Source organism: Nasonia vitripennis, chromosome 5 (genome assembly GCF_009193385.2).
Source record: "Nasonia vitripennis strain AsymCx chromosome 5, Nvit_psr_1.1, whole genome shotgun sequence".
NCBI lineage: Eukaryota > Metazoa > Arthropoda > Insecta > Hymenoptera > Pteromalidae > Nasonia > Nasonia vitripennis.
In genome coordinates this window covers 2460335-2484044 of record NC_045761.1, presented here as the reverse complement: position 1 = coordinate 2484044, position 23710 = coordinate 2460335, and the positions used below count along the sequence as shown (strand labels likewise).

Below are 23710 nucleotides of genomic sequence, written 5' to 3'. Positions count from 1 at the left end.
ATTAGCCGCACCGAAATACTCCATGTCAGCTCGTAACAAAAGTGTCAATACCCGATAGGACGCTTCCGAGAAAAGAAATACAATAGAAAAACCGCCTCGGCGTTTCGCAACGATCCTTCCTTGACTCATATCTCATAACAGTATATACTTAAAGGTATACACCCGACTGACCCGCTTACTCGCTCTCCAAACAGTATTGCACCCTTTTTTTTCACAGACGATCGTCGCAGTTACGTACGTTCTTTCTAAGTGCGTATATACCTCTACGTATATGCAGTTTCGATGACGTGGCCAGCAGCGCCTCGATTCGCTTTCTCTTTTTTTTTTTCTTTGTCGACAGAGACGCCTGCTGGTTGTTGACCTGCGCTTCGGCGAAATGTGTAAAAAGGACGAGCGTTGTATAGAGTTTGGACTCGTTGATTCGATCCGATTCGTATACGCGCGTTTTTCCGGCCGGAGATTGAGTGCGAGATTTTGAGGAGGACGTTTGTTGTTTTGCGTTTATGATTGAATATTTCTATGTTTTTCAGGAAAAATTGAATTTCGAATTTTTGAGGAACAGAATTTCAAAGAGAAAGTAAATATTCGTCAGTCTTTCCACGATGATCCTTCGGATTTAGCATTGATGGTATTTTTCATTCAAAGGAATAACGTCCGATAAAATATTATTTTAATTCTTTTTTTTTCTTTTACAAATATTAAGTATAAATGAATACAGTATACTTTGTGTTCATAATTATTCATTTATTTTTTATAACAATTTTTTTATAAATAAATAAAAATCGAGACAAATGGGATAAGTACTTTAAGAACGTACTTTTTTATTAAAAAAAAAAAAGTATCGTTGATACGCGATACTGTAATGATTTTCTTTATAAAAAATTTCAGAGTTCAACAGTAAGCAATAAAAATTCATTCACAGTGTCTTATTTGCTTCTTTTTCGATGTACCTGTCTAGAATCGCTTCACTTGGATAATCAGGCACAGATAACTGTTTAAAGCCTTCTTCGTCAACAAAACAGATCTCATGGCCATCCTAAAAATTAAAATGACATAAATCAGCAACTATTCTTATACTTTATTTTATTTTAATATATAAAATACATTCAGAATACTTACAGGATCAGCTAAAATAATAACTGTGACAGTAGCTTTTCCAGGCGTGTCAAGGCTGATAAGATCTGTCAAAATTTTGTTGTCGGTATCTTTAATTTTTTTGCGAATAACTTCCAGCTCTGCTTTTGGCACAGCAAATGCAATACGTCCATAAGCCTTTGCGTGTTTTACTTCAGTACCAATATCTTTAAGCTCAAGCTTTGCTTGCTTGCTTCCATATTCAAATACTGCAGACTTGTCATTTTCTTCAACTAATTTCATCTCTAGAGTATCTTTCCAGTATGCAATACTGCGCTTGAGATTCGAACTTGATAGGGTAACCTTTTGAACAGGATCTAAACTCAAACAACAAGTATAAATATAAATGCTAGAATAACTGCAAGAAGTATGAACTTGTATATATAATGTACACAAACCTTGATCAACAGGTTGTGGTTCGTTAATGATGTAGTACTTGTATCCACCTGGTGCTTCTAGAACATACTTTCCATCTTGCTCTTCCACGGGCCACTTCTGTGCCAAAGCTCTCTGAATGATTTCCTTCGAACGAATAGTTATTCCTTGAAAATCATTGCCAGATTCATACTGACTCACTCCGTAGTTGTAGGTTAGCTCAACGACAAAGTGGCTATCTTCCGGACCATAACCAATCATAGTCTTACTCCACCGATTTGCATAAGGTCTGCAAAACATGAATTAATTCAGATAAATACTATGCAGATCAGTGCACGTAGAAAAAAGGTAAAGCACCTACCCATTGCAGGCAGCCTCACAGCCTTCAGTAAATTCCTCATGCCGGAGAACCTGTACACAAGCAAAATTAGCAAAAAATGCATTCACAACGAAACTAAAAAAACTCGGCAATCAAACGACCTTCATTCCCAGGATCTCTCGGTAGAACTTAGCCGTGGTCTTGCGATCCGGAATTTTGAAAACAAAGTGTAGAGCCCGTCCGGTCACCATTTTTCTAACAAATCGTAAAACTTCCAGCTATGAATACTGATTCTTGGGAGATTCTCGCAGAAATGCGTCCTGCACACAGCTTGATTGAGTAACGCACGAAGACTGAGTTTTTCTTTTATCTGTGCCGCGGAATACCGGCAATTAACCTGATGAGCCTGTATATGTGAGTCTTTGGAATGAACTGATACTATATTTATATAGTGTAGACGGTCATGTGATCGTGAAACCGCCGCAATGACCTTCAGCTGTCAGATTGTTATAATAACGTGATTGACGATCCCGGCGATTGCTCCGAAATCCAAGACTTGCTCCGAAATATATATATTTTTTTGTATTAAATTGTTCAAACAGCAATTGCAAAATTTTTAAAAATGTCGCGTAGGATTTTAATCGTTTTCAAATCTAACGCACAGGATGGAAATGTACCTTTAGCTAATTAAAAGTTAATTGGTAAATGCGAGTACAAGGTCGCTGTATGTAATTTATTGCTCGATAACGTTAATATATAATTTTACGCAATTTTACCTACTTATATAAAAAGCTGCTGGAATTCTCATTTATGGCCATAGAATTTTCTTTACTCATTGAAGAATTGCTGTATTCTTTAATTGTTAAAAAATAGGTTGTCATTTAAAAGGCTCTTATATCGATACAGTAGATTCCTATTCGAAACCCGGCACCACGTTGCGCGAATGTTTTCATTCTCGTACTTATGTATATTGTATATATACCTAGTAGCTTATACTTATTTCAACGTTTCTTAAAAAGTGAGTTACAGTGCGTTATGTATTGTTGATAAAATGTTTACATTTAATTTTTCCAAGAATAACTCCAGTCAAGGTAAACATCATTTAATCAATTTTTTAACTTTATATTTATTGTTTACAAAGAGATTTTAAGGTTATTTAATTTTAGCTTTTTGTATCACATAGTTTGAATTTAAAATTATAATTTAACTTTTTATTTGTCTGTGATCCATAATTTTTTTTTTCCAGAAAATGAAACAGATAAAAATTGTGATAAAACAAACCAATTAAATTGGTTGCCAGCTAAAGAAATTGAAATACCACAGCAATATTTTAAAAAGAATCATGAAAGTATAGACTATGTAACAAATTCAGCTATCCCTGATTTTACATTAAAGTTAGTTGATTCGGACAAAGTTGTTATAAAACTGACTGAAGAAAATTGTGAAAATATAATTGAAGCTGAGTCTCAGCATTCTGATTTGCTGCCAGCAAAATATGAAGGTAGTACTTTATTTTTCAACTTGTATATACAATATATATATATCAAAGTTAATCAAAATTTATAGTTAATGTATGATTCCTTTTTTAAAAATTAGGTGGGCTGAAAATTTGGGAATGCACTTATGACTTGGCAAATTATTTGCTGACAGAAAATATTTCTCTCAGAAACAAAGCAGTGTTAGACTTAGGCTGCGGTTCTGGATTCATTGGCCTTGTTGCTTTTCTTCGAGGTTCAACTGTTCACTTTCAAGACTATGTAATTATGAAACTATAAATTTTAGTACATTTTCAATGTATTTTATTCTGTATATGAAGGATTAACATCTTTATATTATAGAATTCTGAAGTCATTGAATCAGTTACAATACCAAATGTAATACTGAATTGTGATGAACATGATGCTGTAAAAGAAAGATGCAAATTTTTCTGTGGAGATTGGGAGTCATTTGCTAATCTTTTGACAAAAGGCAATGATGATTTGAAATATGACTTTATTTTTACCAGTGAGACTATTTACAATCCAGATAATCATCATAAGCTGTATGAGGTTTTTAAGCAAAAGCTCAGTATAAATGGAATTGGGTACGTATAAAAAAGATTCAATGTTTACTAGAAATTGTGTATGATACATTGATTTAATCTTCTCTTAACAATCTATATTAAAAATAGCTTTATCGCTGGAAAAACTTATTATTTTGGAGTTGGTGGTGGAATGCGACAGTTTGAAGAACTTATTTTAAAAGATGGTATCTTTGATGTAAAAGTAGTATGGAAAAGTGATGAAGGTAATTCTGATATTATTGTCAATGTAAGATTATTTATTGTCAAGTTTAAAATTTAACAATTTCTAATTTTTCTTTACAGGATTGCAAAGAGAGGTGTTAAAACTAGAAAGAAATACTGTTTAGAAAAGGGATCAAATTTATAACAATCAAAAGTATAAGTAAGTATGTAAATAGAAAAAATTTGTACATGAAAGCTAGTTTATAAAACTAGACCTTTTTTTTAACTTTATGGTGAAAGTCTTTCATAAACCCAGCCATCTTCCCCCTCATGAACTAAAACATTGTCTGGTTTTTCACCTGGCTGCAGTCGCCTGAATTTGATTCTATCATGTAGCCGATCACTTTGCCCTTGCCAAAATTCAACAGATTTTGGGATAAGAATATATCCTCCCCTATTAAAAAAAAATGAAATGTAGAAGAACAAAGTTTCAGTGGATATTTTTTTGCAATAAAAAATTCAAATCTTACCACCAATCAGGTCTTGGTACTTTATCAGGATATTGCTTTTGCAATTCCTTTTCTTTCTCTATTAGATAATCTCTGCTTGGTATCACTGTACTCTGTCTACTAGTTACAGATCCCATCTGACTGTGATAAGGACGACTGTAGAAGTAGTTGTCTGAATCCTCAGCTGATGTCTTTTCTATAGTTCCTTCTATTCTAACAGTACGTCTGAGAGGCTCCCAGAAAAATGTCATGGCAGCATTGGGATTTTCTTCTAACTCTTTAGCCTTTCGACTTCCATAGTTTGTGTAAAATTTGAATCCATCTGTGCCAAAACTCTTGAGTAGTACTGGCCTCACCGACGGTATGCCATCTCTAAATAATCAAAAGTAATGTACTTATGTTTGAAGCATCATAAAAAAAAAACCCAAGTAAAATGAACAGTGATCTTACTTGGTGGCAGTCCCCAGAAAAACAGCATTGGCTTCTCCCACTCCAGGAGTTTTGCATGCAATTTCGAACCAGTGTTTAAATTGATTGAATGGCTCTTTGCTGACTAAGTGATCCTCCGTAAAGCAGTCACTTTTATCTTTGTATTTGATTCGCATGCCTGGAAAGTAATTAGAGAAGTTTCCAATCAGAAATCATTCTTTAAACAATAATGCTTCATTCAACATAATCACACCAATTTGACACACTACAAGATACTTATATCTCAGATATTTATCCAATGAGTTGTAAAATAAGTACTCTCAAATTCTGAAAATCTAAATGACAGAGTAATTAGCACTATTGTGCCAATTTCTATAATACAAAAGTAAGAATACGCAAGAAAACGCAACTTTACGAGAGAGCACCGCAAAGATCAAAGAAAAAAAATAATTACCTCCAATATCAACTTTGTAGGCATGACTACTGTGATTTTTGGACTGTTGTGCATCGTTTGTCATTTTCCAGCTCGGAATAATGCGAATTTTGTGCAATACTAGCTGATGATATCGGCCGCGCCCGATAATGAAACAGCTGACCGCCAACGACTGACGAAGTCTCACTGCCATATGCTATACTGCACCTCAGCAATATATATCACCCTAACTCCGTGTGATTATATACGCCGATGGGAGAATGCTGTTGGTGTGCGCGTTATCACCGGCAGTCGAATGTGCGCGCGCATAAAAATTCAAAGGAATATCAGTTGCCGCACTTAGAGAATGTGTCGTTACGTTGCGAGAAAATGAATAAATGGAGCAGGCCGATAATAAGCTAGAAACGATTACATAATTATGGCATTTTAATCGCGATGTTGCGTTTTGATGACCGGTCCTTCCCATGGCGCTCTTTTCGCGCGGTTCACTGTCCATCAATTGAATTCGCATACTGCAGTCAACTAAAATTGACAATTAAAATTGTCCAATACATCTTAAACAAAGGAAAGTGCAATATCACAACATCGATCTGGCTCTACAGCTCTTCCAGTACCCCCCGTAGCTCAGCTCTAGATATTACACCGTATATCATTCTCCAGTACTATAGCCGCGAAAAGATAAATCCCGCACAGGCGCATGACTACCGCGCGAGTCGACCAGCTGATCGCGAAAACTAGTATATGTATATAGGTACATAGAGAGCGCCGTAAAAACGGAGGCCACCATCAGAGTTCTCGGTAAAAGTGGGAAAATATTACTTGCGCTTGATCGACAAAGGGGCTTATGTAACGAGCCGATCGCTCTTCGGGTTCCTTCCCCAGCTGCTCCGTTATAATCAGCCAAGGTAAACAAATTCTCGCAGTCCGTTTATGCATACGATTGCACCGAGCGCTACTGCAAAATTTTACTTGTGGAATGTACAAGAATACGTGGCTACGCGACGTGTTTCTGGCAGTTTTCCTTTTTTTTTTTGTTTTACAGGAGTGGAATTTTAAGTTCTAAAGTTAGACTTTAAGCTGTGGTATTATTTTGGAGTTATCGGTTAGAAATGTATCTGCCCTGGATGGTTGCTTTGGTGGTTATGAAACTACTTGAATTTTTTAAATTCCTTATTCGATTTTGGAGCAATTTTTCATTATTTTTACAGCATTCTATGAACCATAGAGTTTCATAAAATATGGCTCAGCTCTATTCTTTGTCTTCTTAATTCATGATGAACTCAGTGTGAACAACCTGATGATCTGTCTATGGAGAATCAAATCTTTAATTATTTATACGACAGTATAGCTACATCTTCTCATAGTGCATATAAATAACCAATAAATGAATAAATTTCAAACCAACTTACATTTTCAAGTTTTTATTCAAAAAAGTAGTTATTTTCATTTACATTAAATGACTTTATGCTTTTATTTTATTGATTCGATTAATTTGTAACAAAATGAGTAAAAAACATTCTCTCTGAAATAAATTACAATGATCACACTAGTGGTTAAGCCAGTTTAGTCAGCCAAGAAGTTAATTGTTCAATGTCAGCTGGTGTCTCAGCATCTTTGATAAATGCACTGGATTCTGCAAAGTCAACTTTTTTGTCAAGATGTGAAAACTCAAAGTCTTTTCCAGTCTTTCCTAAGTATATATTAGATGAAGAAGCATCCGTAGCCTCCAACTGACTAGTTTTAGTCACTCTTAAAAGGTTCATTTCTTTTTCAAGCAGTGTTTTTATCACGTTACTGCCTTTAGCTAAAGTATGATCTTGCTTGTTGCAAAGAATTAGTACAGGAATATTTCTACTCAAAGATGGATCTGACAGCAAAGTATACAAGTATCTAAAAAAAAAATTGAAAATCTTAGAGCTGTTTTTATGAAAAATGTATTATAAATGATCGAATCACTTACTCTGCAGCATCTCTTATATCTTTCTGAATAGTTGAAGAGTCAATAATAAATACAAGACCCTTTGCTGAATTCTTGTATTTGTCAAAGTACTTGTATCTTAATCTCTCGTGTCCAGGAATGTCAACAATCTTGACAGAGCTCTATAAAGCAGTTGTGAAAGTATGCACGGAATAATTACTAATTCAATAGTATTGATTAGAGAATACTAAATGAGATTCTTACATTATATTCAAGAGCATCTCCAATATTTTCTTTTACAGAAGTATGAGTCTGCACATACTTGGTATGCATCAGTCGGGCATAGATGAGCGTTTTTCCAGCATCGCAAAGACCCGTAAGAAGTACATTGTGCCCGACAGATGTTCTGCGTCTCCATAGAGCGAAGAGGACTATCAAAGAGACATAAGATGTTGAGAAACAATAATTGTACAAAGCAGAAATAATTGTTTGTGTACATTATTCTACACAGAGCTAAGAGCTACAAATTTATAGGCTACAGTGATATGATAATAAGAACACACCCAAGTGATCGTTAAGTACAAAAGTTAGTTTAATTATAAGTTAGATTCTATATAGGTCATGTATTTCTTTTGTTATTATGTGTTTAATTACAACGTTATAATCGTCGTTCTATTGGCCCTGGTACTGATATTTCTGAACTTTTTCAGTATCTTTCACATACTGTTCAATATTTTGTATTACCTATGAAGATAAAATCGATGTTGGAAAAATTATAATGAAAAACGATGCCGAATGCAAAGAATAAACGAAGGCATAACCTACAATATGCGAGCGAATAATTAAGTTTTTCACAGACTTTGTTCTCCTTACCTATCGTGAGTATCACTGCAAAAATCGCAGCGATGACTCCCATCAGCTGGGAGTCGGGGCTGTTGTTTATTAGCGGCTCCACGCGTTTCTCCATGATCTTTCTATCGATCGTCCAGCTTTTTAAATAAATACCGGAGTCATGTAAACAGCTGGTTGGCTTGCGAGCTCAGCTCTCACGTGTGTCGCTGTCTGGTGGTATCAGTGCAGCCACGAATGTAACTGCGTTTCTCCTTTGCCGGTCTAGGAACATTTTACTCAAACCTGCGGTAGTTATGAAAAGAAGTACTTTCTACTACATAAAATGAAAAAAAAAAAAACAAAAAAAAGTTGATGAAATCTTATTGATCTCAATTTTTTTTTCAACGTACTCATAATTGTATTTACATTAAACGTTAACTATATATACAGTTTAGGAATATTCAATAATCTAGCTTGTAAAACGTTTTCCAATTAACGTTCTAACAAGTGCCTTAACACAGCCAATTAAAATCTTGAACCCTCGCGCGCAATATATAACTCCCACAAGTGCACGCCCGGCCGACTTAATTAAAATTGTAATCAACAGCCTCGAAATTTCGTCGAAAGCACAGCCAACCGAGCGAAACGTGCCTACCTTAAAAAAAAAAAAAAACGCCGTCTCACTCGCATCTCAAACAATCCTTGAACCTCTTTCATCTCTAGTAGATGTATAAGTAGTAGAGCAGGTACACACACATACACACACGCGCGCACCCGCAGCGCCGAGAACTATTAAAAAATCCGTCCGGACTCGCTCAACAATAAAAGGCTCGGGAAATTATTCCTGGCTCGCGCAGGAGATGAAAAATCTCCGCTGGGATTACTCGAGAGGGATGGAATGAAAAAAGTCGCCTTAATGAGTCACTTCTCTTTTTTTAAGTAATATGCAGGTTATACGTACAAAGTACCGAAAATCGACCCATAAAAATACAAGTATTTATAGAAATATAAAGAGAAGCAGAATCGCTGGCGCTTGAAGCGCCGAACCGGAGAAAAACCGCGCGCGAGAGCAAGTGGCACACTTCTCCTTTCAAAGGCCCATTTCCTCAGCGGCTGGTCGTCGTGGTGTATATATATATATATATATATATATATATATATATATATATAATGTACATGGCACAGCTCTACTTATACACAGACCCGTGAAAATCGCCGCGGCGGCACACAAAGTCATGTCCGAAAAGCAAGTTTCATCATCACGGATGAAAGAACCGCCGCGCGCGCGCGCGCGCGCCGCTTTTATGCTACCGAAGGGGAAAATACCAACCGTGTGGGTGTGAGCTTTTGTATACCTATGTATATCTATATCTGCTGAGTAAAAAGAAAAAGGAATGTACACATTAGTGGGTTTGGAGAGATACAGTTGACGGACAAAATATAACTTGGAATTCATGGGTGAAATTTCAAGTTATAACGTCCGCCGAGTGTATAACACGCGATCGTTACACACCTATAGTGTCCTTTTCGCGTCTAATTGTCTCCTTCTGCAGTACTGGCAATTGTGTCTTTGTGCACGCGCCGTTTGAGCTCGTCTCCCTTTGGAGCACCTATAATAGAGGCGCTACTTTGTACTGCATTCTCTGGCACACTTTTTTTCCGTTTGCTCCGATTTTCCTGAATAAATGAACCGGCATCTTTACAACTGCTCCGATTTGAGAGCTACATCTCGTGTAATTGAACAATTGACTGGGAAGATTTTTCTATTATTATATAAGGACCACTGTTCAAACGTCGGTGAGAAGAAGCGAGAAAATTGTCTGTAATTAACGACGATAATACGTCGAGACAATTCTCGAGCCCTTCAATTAGATGCTGGCTATACTTTCACTCGAAATAACAAGTGAAATTCATTTCGACGTTTATCAGGATTATCCATCTCGCTTCGAGGTTGAGATATAAATTTTTACACCAATTAACAGCGATTATAATAATGGATTATCATAAGTATTCGAATTTGTAGGACAGATTCCAAAACGCTTATCGTTCCGCGACAGGAAAAAACGAACAGCGTCGCAGGTCGCAGCTGAATCCGAAATTTCCATTTTCCTGTCTGTACACATGCCTATATATACATGCACGCAGTCTCTTCCCCCCCCCCCCTGTCACGCTCCACCCCACATCCGTTCGCGCAAAGCCGTGTACTTATTTCGGTGTGTGCCTTCGTCGTCTCTCGGCGCCCGCTTTTTTCTCCTCTCCGACTTTCTGACTTGTATACGCAATGTCATATTATATGCTCGATATAGGCGATATACGCGTTACATATATCGCGCAGTCGCGTCTTCAGTGTTTGGGAGTAAAAACGTCGTCTACGACGTTATTCTCGAACTACGATCGCTCATGAATAAATAAGCGCATGCGAAAGAGGTGCAGTGCGTGTGAAATAGTAGTTGGGACTAGGTATGACTCACTTCGCAGTTCGCGCGACTCATCGCGTGTGTATATACTGTGTACTCCTACACACGCTTGTAGCTTTATAAGCTACCGCAGACTTCCGCGTTCGCGAAAAGCCAGTACCTATATGAGTACTTATGCGAGGACAACAATCGACCTAATGCAGTTAAATATAGAGGGAATACTATGAACCGCGCGTATTCGATAACACTGGGTGTTGTCGTTTCGTCGAAGGCGAAATAATAAGAGAGAGAGAGAGAGAGAGAGAGAGAGAGAGAGAGAGAGAGAGAAAGTATCAGCAGACTTTTTAAAGAGCATAATGCTTGACTAGCCGTACCGCGTTAGAGCGAGCGAAACAGCTATATAGATCCTAGTCACTCTGCATCTGCTGCACCGTCTTTCTCTATATCTCTCTCTCTTTCTACTCTGCAGTAGTATAGGCATAGTCTGGCTATATTGAAACAATATACGTGTATACATATACAGTGCGCTCGGCCGTGGGTGTGCGCACTCGCTGTGTCTTTCTCTCCCTCTCCCCCTCTCTCAGACTATGGTCGGTGTAGTGTACCGTACCGCGAGTAGCTCAGCGAGCAGCAGCAAGCGAGGGAGAGAGAGAGAGAGCGTCGGCCATCTTGCAGACTGCGTGCGCGTGTGGAGAGGACTATCGTCGTCGGCGGCGATCCCCTGCTACTTTTCGCGCGAGTAGCTCTGTGTTTAGTAGCGAGGAATTGTCTGCTGCTCTCGACCCGCAGTAGGGCGTGCGAAGGAAGAAGCTGTTGCTGCTGGATACTTGCGGAGGGACGCGCGACAGGAAGGAAGGCCTCCTTCATGCGGCGGCGGGCTGCTCCAGTCTCGATATCCTCCTCCTCCTCCTCCTCGCTGCTGCGTATCGGCGGCCTGTAGACTAGAGTCTTTTCGACATCGAAGCGCGCATCACCAGGTAACAATGCACCACTCGACTCCTCGCACTCGTCTTGTCCGATGATATTCTGCGTTTCCCTCTGCATTCGCATCTGTGTGTGTGTGTGTGTGTGTGGCTGTGTGCGTGCGTGTGTAGCACCAGGTGCCGAATCGATCGTCCTCCTCGGGAGTCGGGAGCGCGAGCGAGAGGGGAGAGTGGGAGTGAGAGAAAGAGAGAGAGAGCGACAGAGAGAGAGAGAGAAAGAGAGAGAGAGAGAGAGAGAGACGTCTGCGCCGCCGATGCCCCGAGAGGAACAGCCCTCTGCGATCAGCGTTGAGTTGTCCGCACGTATAGTTCCGGAGCATATGCGTCGTCCTGGAGAAGACAGCGCGGATTTGTAACGGAGTTTCGGAGCAGCACGTAGCCGCGCTCCAATAAGTGACACACGCCGTTGCCGCTGCTGTTACTAGGTGATTCTCCGCGAATTTCGGGCTGTGTCTTACGAGTATTTTTAGGACACTATGGAGAGCTCCGTTTCTCTCTAGGATTCGCGAGTTAGCTCTCTGTTTTTTTTTTCTGCCTGTGATTTGATAGTGTTGCCAGGGGCTTATTGACATGCTAGCCAACTCTTGTCACCTGCTGCACTGGGGACTATTCACTGGACTTGTCAAATTAGTTGGACTTTCATGACCTATTGTGTAATCAATTTCAATTAGTCGCATAATTTTTCCCCTAAATAGGTCAGATTCATATCCTTAAGTTTATCTCTGTTGCTGGACAGATAAAGAGTTGCTGCCGGTAATTATCTGATGCATATTCCGCTCTAAAGTATCTTGAAATCATAGTAGAAAAGTGTTTTGAGAAAGGCTTAAAGTTAATTCTTCTTGATGAGTTGCATCAGCGGTACACTTGATTTAGACAATTGTTTTGTTTTGATGCATGGGATGAAAAGAATTTGCTAACTATAGTACCATTGGTTTCACAATGTATTGTAGCAACCATTATTTTCTCTTTTACACTCTGAAAAGTTTTAGTCAGTTCTGAGTAAACCTCTGTGACAGTGCCTGATTTGTTGATTTAGCAGGAGTGCTCAGTTCCATTTATACAAGTCGATGAATCAGTCTGCTTTTAGGAGAGAGTTTGGGATATTTTTAGGGTTCTGCCTGACACTGGTTACAGAGATTCAACTCTTCCCATTATCATCAGCACTTGTCTGATCTTTAAACTGTGACCTTTGATGAGTGACATCAATCCAAAGAAAGTCAATATATCAATTAGAAATTTTGACACATTAATTACTCTATCAACATTTGATTACTTTATAATGCAATTTCAACATTATTATGATGATTTCATGTGTAACACTTGATAGTTGACTCACTTTCTCTGGAGGAAAATGCTTCGAGTGCAATAATGATTGAGTAATTGAATGTACCCATATTATTCATAAGATTCCTTAAATTATTTAATCATCTATATTCATTAATCATAATTTCAGACTGCAAAATGGCTAGTGAAGCAGCACCTCAGCGAGAAATCGCTGCTGAGGATAGCATCAAAGTAGTATGTCGTTTTCGACCACTCAATGACTCAGAAGAAAAAGCTGGGTCAAAGTTTGTTGTCAAGTTTCCATCTGGTGGTGATGAAAACTGCATTTCTATTGGTGTAAGTGCTTATTAAAAATCTTAAAAATAAATAATATTTGCTTCAAATTCTTTTGAATACTAGCATTTATTGAGAAAAATACTGTGTTAAAAATTATTTTGTGTGAATCAGCTTATCTCTAGCATTATTGATAAAAGATAAGATCAAACTTTTAAAGCCAAGAGGTTTTGAGTACTTTCCAATGCTTCAAAATAATGAAAAGACAATTAATTCTTTACACCTTAAAAATGTCCGATTTCGAAAAGTAATAATTTCGTAATATTTATAATTTTAGGGAAAAGTGTATCTTTTTGACAAAGTATTTAAACCAAATGCAACACAAGATAAAGTTTACAATGAAGCGGCTAAATCCATTGTCACCGACGTTCTTGCCGGCTACAATGGAACCATATTTGCCTATGGACAGACTTCTTCGGGTAATATAAAAATTTCATCATTCTCTTATAATCTTGAGTGCTTTCTGTTATTTTTTATCAACGAATCTAATCGTTTTATCTATTAAGGTAAAACCCATACAATGGAGGGAGTCATTGGAGATCCACACAAACAGGGAATCATCCCCCGAATCGTTAACGATATTTTCAATCACATTTACGGCATGGAGGAGAACTTGGAGTTTCACATTAAAGTATCGTATTTTGAAATCTACATGGATAAGATCCGAGACTTACTCGATGGTAGGAAAATTTCTTATTAGTGTCCTAAGCCAAGAAATCAATACTTCCTGTGCTCAGCGGTTACTCGTTTCAATTTCAGTTTCTAAGGTCAACCTGAGTGTTCACGAAGACAAAAACCGCGTGCCCTTCGTGAAGGGCGCGACGGAGCGCTTTGTATCCAGTCCCGAAGAGGTATTTGAAGTCATCGAAGAAGGCAAGTCAAATCGTCACATTGCGGTGACAAACATGAACGAGCACAGTTCGCGTTCGCATTCCGTCTTCCTCATAAACGTAAAGCAGGAGAACCTGGAAAACCAGAAGAAGCTATCGGGTAAGCTTTACCTGGTCGATTTGGCCGGTTCGGAGAAGGTCTCAAAGACCGGAGCCGAAGGCACAGTGCTCGACGAAGCCAAGAACATCAACAAATCACTGTCAGCCCTCGGCAACGTCATCTCGGCTCTTGCTGATGGAAACAAGACGCACATACCCTACAGAGACTCCAAGCTTACACGTATTCTGCAGGAGTCGTTGGGAGGTAATGCGAGAACGACCATCATCATCTGTTGCTCGCCGGCTAGCTTCAACGAGTCCGAGACCAAGTCTACCCTTGATTTCGGTGAGTTCAATTTCTTTACTTCTTCGATTCAACGCTGCATTACAATATATGTCTAAAATGAATGTTCTTTTCATTTAATGAATTCTTGCAGGTAAGCGAGCCAAGACTATCAAGAATGTTGTCTGCGTGAACGAGGAGTTGACAGCCGAAGAATGGAAGCGAAGGTACGAGCGTGAGAAGGAAAAGGCTGCCAGATTACGCGGAAAAGTTGAGAAACTCGAATCGGAGTTATCGCGCTGGCGACAAGGCGAGACTGTCAAACCCGAAGAGCAGGTCAGCTTGCAGGATGGTCCGGACGTCACCACACCCGTTGCACCTGTTGTCGAAGGTAATTGAAAAACTGTCTCTTATTGTTTATTTCATCATGTATTTTGAATAACAAGTGTCAAATACTAGAGAATGCAAATTGTGTAATAAATCTCGATGCAGTCCTTAATAAGTCAAATGAAATTTCTAAGACTTCTAGTACTATTGATTTCTATTCTCAGTAGCTGTATATGAATAATATTAAGAGCTACTTCAAGACGTAACATGATATGATATCGTTACACTATGATTCTATACTTGCTAGCACTAGTTATTCATAATCCAATGCGGCAATATGATGTAATACTTACATTATAAAAGAACTTGTAAAACAAACTATTAAAGTACTTGCTAAAGAAGCAAAATTGCTTGGAATTCCAGTCAAGCTGGACGACGGGCCAATACCTGCGACTCCAGGTGGCGGTCTGATGGCCGGATCGCTGTCTAACGAAGAGCGCCAGAAGTTGGAAGAAGAACGCGAGCGCCTATATCAGCAACTTGATGACAAAGACGAGGAGATCAATCAGCAATCTCAGTTTGTAGAGAAGCTGAAGGAACAGATGGAAGAGCAGGAAGAGCTGATCGCGAGTGCACGACGCGACTACGAACAACTTCAGCAAGAAATGAACAGGATTCAGCAGGAGAACGAGAGCGCCAAGGAAGAGGTCAAGGAAGTGTTGCAGGCTCTGGAGGAACTTGCCGTCAATTACGACCAAAAGTCGCAAGAGGTGAGAATTCTTTTTTTCTTTACAAATTCATGTTGCATTTTATGCTTTGATCTTGGCTAAGAGAATTATTTTTTGAAAAAGAAATTATAAGCGATACCGCTTGTGGACGTGTTCTAATAAATAATAAGTACATAAGTGAAAGTTGAATTAAAATCCATTCATTCAATCATGTTCATGCCTCTACTTATTAGTTTTGGATATTAGCATATGTATTAAAACAATTACGACCTAAGTAATCATGATTTGACAAACTCAATTTAATACATTAATAAAAATGCATGGCTCTTACTTGTATCAAAAACTCATTATAATTTTATTGTTTTGCTCGCTTTTTAGTGGTTTGTATAGGGTAAAGCGACCAGTGAATCGATATTGTTTAATTTTTTAAATAAAATCTTTTGCGTAATTTTTTTACCAATTATCGTCGAACAGACATTGAGATATTAACAAATTAAAAATACGTTTTTCTCATCTTAACCATTCATTATATCAAGCAATCATGCAATCAAATAATGTTTTAAGAATAGTCTTCATTTACACAATCTCCTTAAGGATCGCAAAAAATTCAATGAAATTCATTGATACCCTGGTCGGTCGCCCCTATTAACTTGTAATTTTAAACCATGTTCCATCAATGTCAAGGTGGAGGTGAAGAACATGGAGCACGAGGCGCTTACGGAGGAGCTGCTAGCGAAACAAGCCGCCCTCAATTCCACGGCTTCGGAACTACAGCAGTTGCGTGACATGTCAGCACACCAGCGCAAGCGCATTGCTGAGATGCTAACGAATTTGCTGAAGGATTTGGGCGAGATTGGCGTAGCCATCGGCGGTGACGAAAATTTGAAAGTGCTGCCCGATAGCAACGGCAAGCTCGAGGAGGAGTTCACGGTGGCTAGGTTGTACATCAGTAAGATGAAGTCCGAAGTCAAGAACCTCGTACAGCGATGCCAGGGGCTGGAATCTTCTCAAAGCGATTGCAACAAGAAGGTAATTATTTTTAACCATTTTTGAAGATTAGATCGACCGATGAAATTACTAATTGCTTTCTAATTTTTTTTTAGGTATCGGAGTACGAGAAAGAGCTAGGCGAGTGTCGTTTGTTGATCTCTCAGCACGAGGCGCGTATGCAGACACTGCAAGAAGCGATGAAAGAGGCAGATGCCCGCAAACGTGCCTTAGAGGAGGACGTGGACGCCATGCGCGAGGAGTGTGCCAAGCTTAAGGCCGCCGAGCAGGTCCAAGCTGTTAGCAACAAGGAGAAGGCCGAAGAGAAGGAAGCTGCAACCAAGATGAGACTCGCTCTTGAGGAGCAGATGGATCAGTTGAGAGATGCGCATCAGAAACAGGTAATTTAGTTGTGTCATAACATTATACCCTAATTAATGTGAAATCGGAAATTAAAATAATTTAATGGATTTCAGGTCGCAACGTTGCGAGACGAAATTTCCGAGAAGCAAGACATGATTAGCGAATTAAAGGATTTGAATCAGAAATTCACTCTGGCACATCAGCAAATGCAGGCTGATTACGAACGACTGAAGCAAGAAGAGGCCGATAAGTCTGTTAAACTACAGGAACTTTACCTAATGAACGAGAGACGTGAACAGGTGATTACCCTTTATTTCTTAAATTAAAATCTATAAAATTTCTCTCAATTTTATAACCAATATAATATTTCATGATACAGGCGAGAAAGGATCTTAAGGGACTCGAGGACACCGTCTCCAAAGAACTGCAAACTCTGCACAACTTACGAAAACTGTTTGTGCAAGATCTTCAGGCTAGGATCAAGAAGTCAATCATTGCTGAGGACAATGAGGACGACGGTGGCTCGCTCGCACAGCGGCAAAAGATTTCGTTCTTGGAGAACAACCTTGATCAGTTGACAAAGGTAATTGTCTTTCGAATAAAATTTGATGTGCATAAAAATGCGTGAGTAATTTTTTTTAAATTATAAACTAATTTATACATATTTTAGGTGCACAAGCAACTGGTGCGAGACAACGCCGATTTGCGTTGTGAGCTACCTAAGCTGGAGAAGAGGCTTCGCGCAACAATGGAGCGAGTTAAAGCTTTAGAGACAGCGCTGCGTGATGCTAAGGAGGGTGCGATGCGCGACCGCAAGCGTTACCAGTATGAGGTCGATAGAATCAAGGAAGCCGTGCGACAGAAGAACTTGGCGCGCCGTGGGCCTAGCGCTCAAATTGCCAAGCCCATCAGGGCGGGACAACACCATGTGGGCGGTGTAAACGCTATCAGGACTGGGAACCGTGGTGAGTGAAATGGTACGGTAAACATTTACAGCTTTTTCTATTCTTTTTTTTTAATTTAGTACTCAAACGTGTTAATCTAATTTTGTCAAATGAACCTTGATGATTATTAAGATCGTATCACAAAGGTGCTCATAAATGCACGAGCATTGAACCGCGTTGCACACTTGATTATTTTTTGCCCGAATTACTATTTTCTTTTCTCACGTATCCCCCTTTCGTTTTTTTTTGCTTTCATGTGTTCTTCTTCCGATGGTATAGACGTGGACATCAATCCGCGCTCGTGAACGTGCACGATCGCCGAAACATAGACAATGCCAAAACGAACTTGTCTTCACTCTTTTACAGAAATCGAGCGCAAGAGTGCTTTTGCAATGGACGATAAGAAAATAATTCCAGAGATGAATCTTATTTATAATTCGTATTCATAAACGAGAAAAGAAATATGAAAAACTAAACAAAGCTGCGACGCTCTAGAAATGATGAAGTTTAAGCGGAAGTACTATTTACGCAAACCTATTATAAATATTAATTATTATTATTAATGATTACTATTATTAGTACTATTATGCATTATTATTAGTACTATGATTATTAATTATTAATTACATTATAGCAATTATTACATTAAGGTAACACATTCACAACGAGCACCGGGTCGGTTATACGTTAATGTTAGTTGCATTATGCGCGCGTCGCGTTGTATTTCTGTAAGGAGACTTGGAAATGAGCGCGCGTGTGTTCACGTGCGATCCAGGAGTCCTGTGCGTTACACGCTGTCGAAAAGCGCGCGACCGTGACGCACAGCGAGTGAGTGTACTACTGCTACATGTCCTGTCGATTTGTACATAGTTCGTTTTTTGATAAATTATTATTCTTAACTTTTATTTAATTAAAGTATATGATGATGATGATGATGATGATGATGATGATGATGATAATGATGATGAAAAAAAGGAAAATATTCATAAGAAAGAAAATCACGCAATGTGCACGAAATACAGGAGGTTTAATCGAAAAAAAAATTAAGAAAAAATATCGTAATATAGCTAAACTATCAAAGCTGCATTTCCGTTAAAGCTTTTACTCACAGCAATCTTTGACACTTCTTCGATCGCTTTGTTCTCATACATAGGTATTATATATGAATCGCATGTAAATGTGTATTCGTGTTCTTTCCTTCGATATAAATAGAAGATGCACAAGGCGCAATGTTTATACCTCGGCGAAGAAAAATGAAAAATTAATGAAGTGATCGAAGTTGCGTCGCTAGGTGTATAAAATCGAATGTCATGGTGTGATATACAGGTTTGAAAAGGCAGCTTTTTTAACGATAAAAAAGGGAAAACGGTTGTCTGAGTCTATTGGAGTCGACTATAGCCTTGCCAGAAGAAAATCGAAAAACACTCTCGTCATTGTCGTCGTTTGGAGGGTTCGCTTGACGTCATGGTCAAGTTTGGTAAACCCATCCATCGCCTCTTCTTTTTTCACATAGACGAGGGACCTAATAATTACTGTTCTTCGAGGCAAGTGTCCTAAAGTCGACTGCAAAGGGTTCGGACGCGTGTAAATGTGTGTAATAATGTCGACTTACCAGGTGAGGATCAGTCGCTTTCGTCCACGGAGTTTTGAAGCGCACACGTCGTCGTTTACTGCTATCGCGCGAGCGCTTATTGACCCGCTTCAGTTCCTACACGACTTTGTTACGCGACCGCCTAAAACGTTGTATTTCAAATGCTATGCGTTTCGGGACGAGATTTTTTAAACCGTATTACCTGTTTTTGTCCACGATCGGGCGTCTTATAGAAAATCATTTGTAATAACTTTAAATCCGCTTGTCACAATTTATATATATATATATGCCCGCGTCAGACGCTTTTCTGTACACAATATTATATGTACTATGTATATGTATTTACCGCAAGTCGGATTCACCTGAATTTGTCGTCGAATTCACTTGTACTTCGTCCTAATTGTGTGTGAGAGTATAATTTTCCAGATTTCAAAGCGATAAGTAGACGACTGATCTTGCTACGAGAAAGCATATATAAACTTTTCTGTAAAAATGAGATGATTTTCACGAGAGAAATGTAAGGAACTTCAGTGTAAAATGTGCAAATAAGCGGGGTAAAAGGGGATTCGACGTCAGGTCCGGATCGATCGGGATGCCGTCGCCGCCCCTTCTCTTTTCAAATACGACTAGCTTTCGTCGGCAGAAGCTATAGCCTTATTTATAATTTATTATGGTAAATAAATTTCGAGCCACGTACTTGAATGATACGACGAGTATAAATATATTATTACAATTTAGCGATCAATGCGAAGGGAAAACGTCTGGAATAATGCAGTAGCCCCCATCGTATTACGATAGACGGGTGGAATTCACAGTAGAATCAATGTCAATTTTGAAATATTTATTTTTATTCCATATTGTAACACTGCAATGTGCTTAATAAATATTTTGCAAGAAATGAGAGCGTTGATTCTCCAAAAATGGATTTTACTTCACCTTCATACATAATATTACGCCATTCGCTTGTATATTTACTAAGTCAGCTTACTCTGTATCTGTAAAATGTTCAAAGAAAACAGTATGCAGTAGTACAGTTAATCGAAAGTTTGAAGAAGAACAAAATATTTAAGGGTACACGGCTACGTGTCTTGCAAACGTTATAAATATTCCAAGAGCAGCGCAAGACGACCTCAGTAGACCCGGAGATTCTTTTCCCTCTGTGCAGAATAGCAAATAAGCTCGCTTGCTGCTCTCAAAGAAGTTTCACCGTAGTTTATTTTTCTGGCAAAACTCTTTTTATTATAATACACGAGTTTTCGTTTGCCGCTTCGCTTCCCTCCGAACGCGATCGAAGGCGAGCGCTGTAAATGATAATGTGTCTTATTACAAAAGCAAAAAGTGATTCACGCCTTCGATCGATGCGCGTGTTACATGATGCGCAACAATAGGCGAAAGATAGGAGGCATTTTTAATTTAGATTTTAAGTATAGGCGTGGTAATTGATAATCTCGAGAGGACAGCGTCCGAAGAGAATAACGCAAATCATCCTGAAGATGATTGGAAAGCAGAAGTGAAAGGTCTCTCCGACTCCCTGAAGATGTAGATTCAGCTCGTAATTTTCTTTCATCGATTTTCGGTTTCGACGACGCGTGCGGTTGAATGAAAAAAACACTCTGTTTTTTATGCTTATATAGCAACGTCTCTTCTTTGTGATAATAGCGCGCCCATGCAAACCCGACTGTAAAATTTGCACGTATGTACACACCAACACGCGAGGACTTTAATAACATATAGAAAAAAAAATAAATAAAAACACTCAATAGGCAATCGAAGCCTTGTTAAAAGCATGCGTTTTCCCGGAAAGTTTGTCACGACAAACGCAAACGAAACAGTCGCCTAATCGATGCGTGATCAATATACAATAATAACCGCGCACGCCTGCTTCTGTGAAACGAAGAACGAAATGTCACGGCAGCCGCCTTAGCGAACTGTAACTTGCGTTATTATCATGCATTTCGCTCTTTCAAGACGCGTTGGCGAGATCATTGTTTTATCTATAGATTGCCAGGGTATCTGTTATTAAAAGTATAAACTCTGCGTATCAACGAGTCGGTGTCTCATTGATGTCTATTTAGAGTGTGCAATGCGGTTGAGCTCGAGTTAAAGCTGACAAAGTCTGGGCGGATAGTAGATTTTTCAGAGATTAAATTTTCGGAGTCGTCGCTCGATGTGACGTTGGCGCGAGGCAATTCGCAGTAATTGTGCAATTAGACAGTGTATAAGGTAGGCGGGTGGTGCAATGGTGCAATCTGTCACGAAGGTGCAATCACGATTTTTGTATATAAAACGATCTTACACACTGTGTGTTTATTTTGGAACTTTTTATTTTTGTTCTCGAACGTAAGGAGAACGTGTGATCTTAAAACTTCATGTTGCATTTTACGTTTCTAAACGATTATATAAGACTAATTTTGAGAAGATTTTGAGAAGACTATATAACGATGAGATATTTTCTATACAACTTAAATTTTATAACGCTCTTATATCTGTACAAATCTAGTTGAAAAATATGTCTGCACACACTTTCTCGAGGATTGCCGAAGCTTCAACAAGTCGAGCAGATCACGTTCTCTCGAAAAATGTCTCAATGAAGAATCTCCTACTCGCCGAGACTTGCGGTAATTTGACAGCGAGCTATCTCTCCGCTGATTTTTTCTTTCGAGAGTAAAGTTTGAGAGTGAGAGTGCTGAGAGAGAAAAAGAATTGCGATTATTTTTCATAAATAAAAAGGAATCACACAAAACACACACGCGAAACATTCTAGAAAGTCATAACACGCATTGCTGAACTCGCTGTACTTATATCAGTGAATAAAAGATTGTGATGTGAAAGGGTGAAGGAGGTTTCCTCTTAATTTTGAAATCGGCATTTGTCGTTATAAGTCTAAGCGTTGCTTTTGATGGTGTATTGATTTACTATTATTAACCGTACATGATTATTATTATTATTATTATTATTATTATTAATGTATAATTGCGTTGAGAAGAGAATACATTTGATTGCTTTGGAATGATGTTGATGAGAACTTTTGTAATGAAATAAACCTCCTTCGAAGCTCGAAAATGAAATAAGAGAGAATATGATGAAAATCGAGTTAAGCGACGCTATGAATTATCTAGGATATAGCTATATTTAGATTGTACATGCAGGGTGTAGAGAGGCTGTAGCTATGGAGCGCTATAAATTGTATTACTTACTACCATTGAATTAAAAATTAATTTACGACAAGAACCGCCGCCTTTTCATTGTCTTTTATAATTTAATCTTTCGTTTTTATCAAATGCGGACGAAAGGGAAGACTAGGATCTATGTCCAAGTGGCAAAGTAGGTAAGACTCATCTGTTATTCCTTTGGGCTTGAGAAACCTGCGAAAAATTCATAAACAATGTAATGTAAGTCTTCAAATTTCTACAAAAGCTCAAGGTTTTACCTCTTTACGGGACCCGGTGGTTCGAACCTCTTACAACTTTCCTCTTGATCGTATTTAGTCAAGTTGCCGAAATTCTTCGTCAAATCGATTTCCGGCAGCCACCTATCTTTCCTGAAAAAAAAAACACAAGTACATCAGCTATAAGCCGATTGTTTTCAGTCACATAAGCTCGATCAGATTCGCGTCAACTCGTGCGCGTATACCTTGAGCTGTAGGCTCGAGTTCGCGGTCCGCATACTCCCCGCGGAATGACCCGGAAAAACAAATCGTTCGTGGTCGTATAGTTGCCGTGGAAAGATTTGCCGTGATGATTGATCAAGAACTCTCCTCCCAGTCCTCGCTATTACGAATACGAAAAATTCGCTTTTAGCATAAAATTCATTCGTCGCAAAACGTAAAATTAAAAATTCACTTCGGCCTTGATCTTGTTGTCCTTCGCAGCGGTCTTGTCATCCAGCAGGTTACTGTTGAACTTGCAGGTATAGGCCTCGTCGTAAACGGTGTACCAGTCATCCTCAGGTGGTTCGTAATTTGCGCGTCTCTCGAACCAGTCACCCACAAGTACACCCGAGTTGTATCTGCACTTGGCCGGTCCTGCGTCGAATTCTCCCTTGACTAGTCTACGCGTTTGTGATTGTTGATGTCTCGTTGCGGAACACGTGATATCGCAGTCGAAGTTCATTGAGGCCATGGTTATATTGTATTGTGGGATTTAAAGTGTCATGGCCAACGGTAGGTAGCAGCCCCCTATAAACAAGCGCGAAAAGGATATAGGCTATAGCCAATTCCACTTATCCCACTCCTTCATTTTACTGACCGCGGCCCCCATTTTTCGGACTCGACATACTGCGCGCTAAATGAAACCCGATATCTGTGGCGCGCGTACAAGGAATTTTGTTGGCATGATTGGAAACAAAAACGCAGCGGGTTTGATTTGAG

The 23710-nt window shown here is 38.9% G+C and overlaps 6 protein-coding genes across 19 annotated transcripts; 2 read left to right on the top strand and 4 right to left on the bottom strand.

Annotated features, from left to right (window-relative positions):
* Positions 1 to 723: 723 nt before the first annotated feature.
* On the bottom strand, positions 724 to 2391 carry LOC100120111 (glyoxalase domain-containing protein 4). Its single transcript, XM_001607626.3, has 5 exons — positions 1990 to 2391; positions 1871 to 1920; positions 1533 to 1798; positions 1120 to 1451; positions 724 to 1036 (listed from the first exon to the last, which is right to left on the bottom strand). Exons 1-5 carry the CDS (start codon positions 2077 to 2079, stop codon positions 917 to 919), a joined length of 858 nt encoding a protein of 285 aa, XP_001607676.1. The 5' UTR covers positions 2080 to 2391; the 3' UTR covers positions 724 to 916.
* A 126-nt stretch (positions 2392 to 2517) lies between these two features.
* LOC100123118 (histidine protein methyltransferase 1 homolog) lies at positions 2518 to 8183 on the top strand. Its single transcript, XM_031931918.1, has 7 exons — positions 2518 to 2919; positions 3075 to 3329; positions 3425 to 3585; positions 3667 to 3911; positions 3999 to 4114; positions 4194 to 4272; positions 7644 to 8183. Exons 1-6 carry the CDS (start codon positions 2880 to 2882, stop codon positions 4235 to 4237), a joined length of 861 nt encoding a protein of 286 aa, XP_031787778.1. The 5' UTR covers positions 2518 to 2879; the 3' UTR covers positions 4238 to 4272; positions 7644 to 8183.
* LOC116417665 (pyridoxine-5'-phosphate oxidase) lies at positions 3801 to 6124 on the bottom strand. Its single transcript, XM_031931919.2, has 4 exons — positions 5445 to 6124; positions 5012 to 5168; positions 4583 to 4933; positions 3801 to 4506 (listed from the first exon to the last, which is right to left on the bottom strand). Exons 1-4 carry the CDS (start codon positions 5614 to 5616, stop codon positions 4341 to 4343), a joined length of 846 nt encoding a protein of 281 aa, XP_031787779.1. The 5' UTR covers positions 5617 to 6124; the 3' UTR covers positions 3801 to 4340.
* Positions 6829 to 11578, bottom strand: LOC100123110 (signal recognition particle receptor subunit beta). 2 transcript variants are annotated; one of them, XM_031931920.2, is made up of 5 exons: positions 11200 to 11578; positions 8215 to 8475; positions 7606 to 7772; positions 7384 to 7523; positions 6829 to 7313 (listed from the first exon to the last, which is right to left on the bottom strand). In XM_031931920.2, the coding sequence occupies exons 2-5, from the start codon at positions 8306 to 8308 to the stop codon at positions 6977 to 6979; spliced, it is 738 nt and encodes a 245-aa protein (XP_031787780.1). In that variant the 5' UTR covers positions 8309 to 8475; positions 11200 to 11578; the 3' UTR covers positions 6829 to 6976. The 2 variants fall into 2 exon arrangements, with proteins under 2 accessions (XP_031787780.1, XP_032456469.1); XM_032600578.1 differs by lacking the exon at positions 11200 to 11578 and adding an exon at positions 9686 to 10023.
* LOC100123100 (kinesin 1) lies at positions 11203 to 22572 on the top strand. Of its 12 annotated transcripts, none has more exons than XM_032600576.1 (13): positions 11203 to 11566; positions 13026 to 13192; positions 13467 to 13608; positions 13696 to 13869; positions 13949 to 14464; positions 14556 to 14792; positions 15152 to 15498; positions 16141 to 16485; positions 16560 to 16844; positions 16920 to 17105; positions 17186 to 17389; positions 17477 to 17771; positions 18030 to 22572. In XM_032600576.1, exons 2-13 carry the CDS (start codon positions 13034 to 13036, stop codon positions 18053 to 18055), a joined length of 2916 nt encoding a protein of 971 aa, XP_032456467.1. In that variant the 5' UTR covers positions 11203 to 11566; positions 13026 to 13033; the 3' UTR covers positions 18056 to 22572. The 12 variants fall into 12 exon arrangements, with proteins under 12 accessions (XP_032456467.1, XP_031787772.1, XP_032456463.1 ...); XM_031931912.2 differs by having other exon boundaries at positions 15128 to 15498; positions 18117 to 21222; XM_032600572.1 differs by having other exon boundaries at positions 15128 to 15498; positions 18030 to 21222.
* Positions 21648 to 23616, bottom strand: LOC107981331. Of its 2 annotated transcripts, XM_032600579.1 has the most exons (5): positions 23589 to 23612; positions 23184 to 23518; positions 22975 to 23111; positions 22772 to 22882; positions 21648 to 22706 (listed from the first exon to the last, which is right to left on the bottom strand). In XM_032600579.1, exons 2-5 carry the CDS (start codon positions 23460 to 23462, stop codon positions 22601 to 22603), a joined length of 633 nt encoding a protein of 210 aa, XP_032456470.1. In that variant the 5' UTR covers positions 23463 to 23518; positions 23589 to 23612; the 3' UTR covers positions 21648 to 22600. The 2 variants fall into 2 exon arrangements, with proteins under 2 accessions (XP_032456470.1, XP_016842387.1); XM_016986898.3 differs by having other exon boundaries at positions 23184 to 23616.
* Positions 23617 to 23710: the final 94 nt, after the last annotated feature.